This window comes from Eschrichtius robustus, chromosome X (genome assembly GCF_028021215.1).
Source record: "Eschrichtius robustus isolate mEscRob2 chromosome X, mEscRob2.pri, whole genome shotgun sequence".
In the NCBI taxonomy this organism is placed as follows: domain Eukaryota; kingdom Metazoa; phylum Chordata; class Mammalia; order Artiodactyla; family Eschrichtiidae; genus Eschrichtius; species Eschrichtius robustus.
Genome location: NC_090845.1, coordinates 62,588,874 through 62,593,100, shown reverse-complemented (window position 1 = coordinate 62,593,100; position 4,227 = coordinate 62,588,874). Strand labels below are relative to the sequence as shown.

Genomic DNA, 4,227 nt, shown 5'->3' with positions numbered 1-4,227 from the left:
TTGGGAGGTGAGAGCCTTGGAGGCCCCAGATTTGGCCTGATTTGGTTTTGCCATCATTCCATGGCGGCATGGATTAGCAGAAAGAGCATATGATTTATAGTTAGACCTGAGTTCAAGTCCTCATTCTATCGATTTTGGCGAGTTTCCTAACCTTTCTGTACCTTAGTTTCCTAATACGTAAAATGTGGAATCTCAGAATTGCTGTGAAGATAAATGAAATTAAAATTTTTAATTACTTTGTAAACTAAAAAACCCCGTACAAGTGTAAATTCTAAGGAGGGACTACACTACCACAGCATAACTAACAACTCATGGTTATTTCTTCTACCCTGGAAAATGAACCTAAGGAAAAGAAAAACAGCTGTGTAGGCTGGGTCCAAGGAGGGGAGCTCTGTATGAGCTGAGACTGTGGCGTGGCAGTCTACCCAGAAATAGTGCCAAGGGTCTCAGTCAGCTGTCCTGCTTTCTGTTCTGCCCAACCCCTAGGGATACTGCGGATCCGATCCCTTGATCTCTTATACCTAGGAGAAGACCCTCCTCTGCTCACTCAACCCTCTGTATTTCCCTGCATGTTGATCTCACCACCTATGGGGGCACAAGGCGTCAACAGGAGTTAAAGCTCCCAAATCTTGGGATTAGAGTCCCATATTTCTCAGGACAAGCTTTCAGAGCATCTAGCGAGATCTTTCCTCGCAGTTTCCTCATGGAAGGCCAAGGGAACTCCCAACCTTGTGCTCTGAAGTCAGAGCCCTATCTATTTTTTCCATGAATACTCCTCAACAGTAAATGAAAACTTCCCCCCACAACTTGGATAGCCCCTTACTAAGGAGAGTTTCTTGGCATTATATAGGGTAAACCGAGGCAGCCCCCCCTTTTTTCTTAGTGCATAAGATCTGCTACCTTACCACATGGATATCACTCTTTTTACCTTTCGCCACTTCACTCCATCTTCTTGGGTAGCAGAGTCCTAGAACAGTACTTCTACCCTGAGGTATTGGGAGGCAAGCAGGGAATCCAAGTGATCCCACAGGAATGGGAGAAAAGGTGTTGGGGTGGGAGGTGGGGGAGGAGGGAAGGCCAGGTTCCTGTGGGGAATCCACACAGTTCCTGCTGTACATAGGATAAAGACTTCTCTGTGGGGATAAGTGTTTGGGGCAGCCCAAGCCAAAGTGCTGGGAGTGTTGAGCAGTGAGCAGAGAATTCAATTTTCTCCAGGGCAAGGACAGTGTCTTATTCATCTGTGATCCTCCAGCATCAAGCACCCAGCGGCATATACTATGTCTTAAGTAAATGTTTGTCTAAATGACGACGGAAGGTGGACCTCTGGGCTAGGGGTGTAAAAGGGGCCCCAGAGTAGAGGTAAGGAGACTGGGGGGACCAGGAGCAGACGCGTATTGGGACGGAGGTAAGGGGGTCATAGTTACCTTCCATCCTGCTGAGCTGTTGCTGTCACCCTTGTCCTTGAAGTAGGGCACTGTGCGGACCATCCACTCATAGATCTGGGCGAGTGTCAGTCGCTTCTCGGGGGCGCTTTCAATGGCCTGGCTGATGAGTTCTGCATATGACTGATTTCCCCAGGCATTCCGGCGGGAGCCTCCCTTCCGAGGACCTGTTACGGCCCCCAGGATCCCAGGCTGGGGGCCCCCTGCCGGGTCAGGGAGCCGGGAGGGCAACAGGGTCGGCTGGGAGCGCCCCTCCGAGCGCCCCTCCGTGTGTACCTTCTCTCCCAGACCTGACTCCACCTCGGCCGGCTCGGACGGCTCGGGAGCGAGCTCTGGTCGGGGAAGGGGCCAGGTGCAGGAGCGGGGACGGCTCTGGGGTTCGAAGTCGGGATCGAGGTCTACGAGCGCGGCAGCCTCTCTGGCTGAATTCTCATTCACTGGATCCATACGTGGAGTTGGACCTCCGCCGCTCAGCGTTCAGAGGAGCCTGCCACAGTCCCTCGCGATGCCTCCCCCCAGGGGGGAAGCACCGAGGGCCAGGAGGCACATTCCTGCCAGTCCTCAGAAAGTCTCGAACTTCCCCCTCGCCCCTGGACGCTAGCCCCTAAGCTGTCCCTTGCACACAGTTAGTTCTCTGATCCTCTCCTCCACTACAGTCTGCAGCCTTGGAGCTCTTTCCGAGACACCACCTGTAACCTTCGCCTAGCGAAGGCACTTTTTCCCCAACCTCTCACTCAGCTTCCTGCTCTTTTAAACCTGAGGCACCGTATCCCCTCACAAATCGCGCTCCCATCACCGAACGTCTCTTTAGCCGCAGTTCCCTCCCCCTTTTAAGTTGCTGCCCCCCGGACACTCCTCCCGAATTTCCTCCACCCGGATCACTGCCCTCCCCCACGCCCCGCTCCCCCGCGTCACTCGCCCCTCCCCTGACTCCCCCTCCTCCCGCCTCTTCCCTCCCCCCAGCTCTTACTCGGGTCCACGTCCCCGCGGCCCCAGCCTCTCGAATTCCCGCACCAATCCCCCTACCAAACCCCCCCACCCCCCGCCCCCCGGGGTTCCCTTTTGTTTTGCTCCAAGCTGCGGCCCCCGCCTGACGTCTCTGTTTACCACTCGCCGGGGCAGCCATCTGCGCACGCGCCTGGAGAGCGGGTTGGGAAACAGAGTTCTCTAGTCGTGCCAGCCTGGTCGGGCTTGGGGACTACATCTCCCGTCCTACTTCGCGGCCAAGAGCCCGAGCTGGGTGGCAGGAGAGCGGCGTGGCAGGATATAGGGAGGGGGAACATTAATTATTAGAGGTCGTGGCGGACTTTTTCTTTTCTTTAAAAATCATTTTCTTCCTTTTCTCCCCTTCCCCCCTCCTCCCCTGTGATTCGGGATCGCCTAGATGAGCGTGTCGAGAGATGTTAGACCGTTCCGTCTTTCCGTCAGAAGAGGGCAAAAGGAAAAAATGCGGTCTCTGCAAGAAGCAGAAAACCGAGAAGCACGAAGCAAAGAACTGACTAGAGAATAGGCTTGTTTTCGTGTTGAGGAGTTGGGCGGAGGGCTTGGGGAACATAAACAAATGGTTAGCTGATGATGGTGTCTCCCCCACCGCTCTCGACTCCCCATACGCAGTTCCCATTGATAGTGCGGTTGCTAACCAGTTTTCTCCACTGGCTCTTCTGGCCTCTCCTCAAATATTGATATTCTCCAGGTTCCCATCTTCGGCGGCTTCACTTCTCATTCAACAGGTTCCAAACAGAACTCATTATCTGTTCCTGCACCCACACCCCTATCCTCTGGATACTCTTATCTCTGAATTTGGTTAATGGTTGTCCTAATCTACCCAGTCTCCTAAGCTAGATTTACCCTTCATCTTTTCATCTCCCTAAACTCCCACATCCAAATCCCAGTTCAGGATCTTATTTATCACTGGACTAAATTGCAGCATCGTCTTAATCAGACCTCCCACCACGAATCTTTTCCCAACTGCAGTTTATGTTCTGTGCTGTCAACAAAGTAACCTTTCTAAGAAACACTCCTGGTAATAACTAAAATTTATGGAGCACTTATTATGTGCCAGGCGCTGTGCTGACTGCTTTATATAAATTAGCTCCTTTACCCTCAAATCAACCCCGTGAGGTAGGTACCCCTGTCACCCCCATTTTCCAGAGAAAGACACTAATGCTCAGAGATTTAGTGACTTGCCCAAAGTCACACAGCTAGGAGGCAGGAGAACTGGAATATCACCTATATGTGATCATAGCATTTCCCTGCTTAAAACTTCCTTTGATTTTCCCCATTGCCTATGTGATAAAGTTCAAACTCCTTAGCAAGGCATACAGGTCTCTTCAGATTCAGGCACCTTTCCTGCTTCCTCTTTCACTGGGCACATTAAGTTCTGACCAGTTCGAGTTTCGCACTATTTCCTGGAAATGCCATACATACCCTTTTATACCTTTCCCTCCACATCCTGGGATGTCCTCCCTCTCATCATCCCTTCCCCAAGTCTCTTATTCTGGAAAACTCTTACTCAGCCTTCCTGGTCTCCCTCAGGTACAGTTAGTTCTCTGTCTTATGCATTCCCAAGCATTTTGTGCAGGCTTATGTTATATAGCACAAACCATATTATACTGTAATTATTTGCTTATGTGTATGTATGTCTCTTCCACTAAACTGTGAACTCCCTGAAGGCAGAGACAAGTTGTATGTATCTCTGTGAGCCCACATAACAGACATTCGATAAATGTTTGTCGAATGAACGAGGTCAGGAATCGAGTGACCATTGCACTTGTGCATTTGACAA

At 51.3% G+C, this 4,227-nt stretch overlaps 1 protein-coding gene across 1 annotated transcript; it reads right to left on the bottom strand.

The window, feature by feature from the left end:
* Positions 1-237: 237 nt before the first annotated feature.
* FOXO4 (forkhead box O4) lies at positions 238-2,295 on the bottom strand. Its single transcript, XM_068533406.1, has 2 exons — positions 1,425-2,295; positions 238-986 (listed from the first exon to the last, which is right to left on the bottom strand). Exons 1-2 carry the CDS (start codon positions 1,887-1,889, stop codon positions 897-899), a joined length of 555 nt encoding a protein of 184 aa, XP_068389507.1. The 5' UTR covers positions 1,890-2,295; the 3' UTR covers positions 238-896.
* Positions 2,296-4,227: the final 1,932 nt, after the last annotated feature.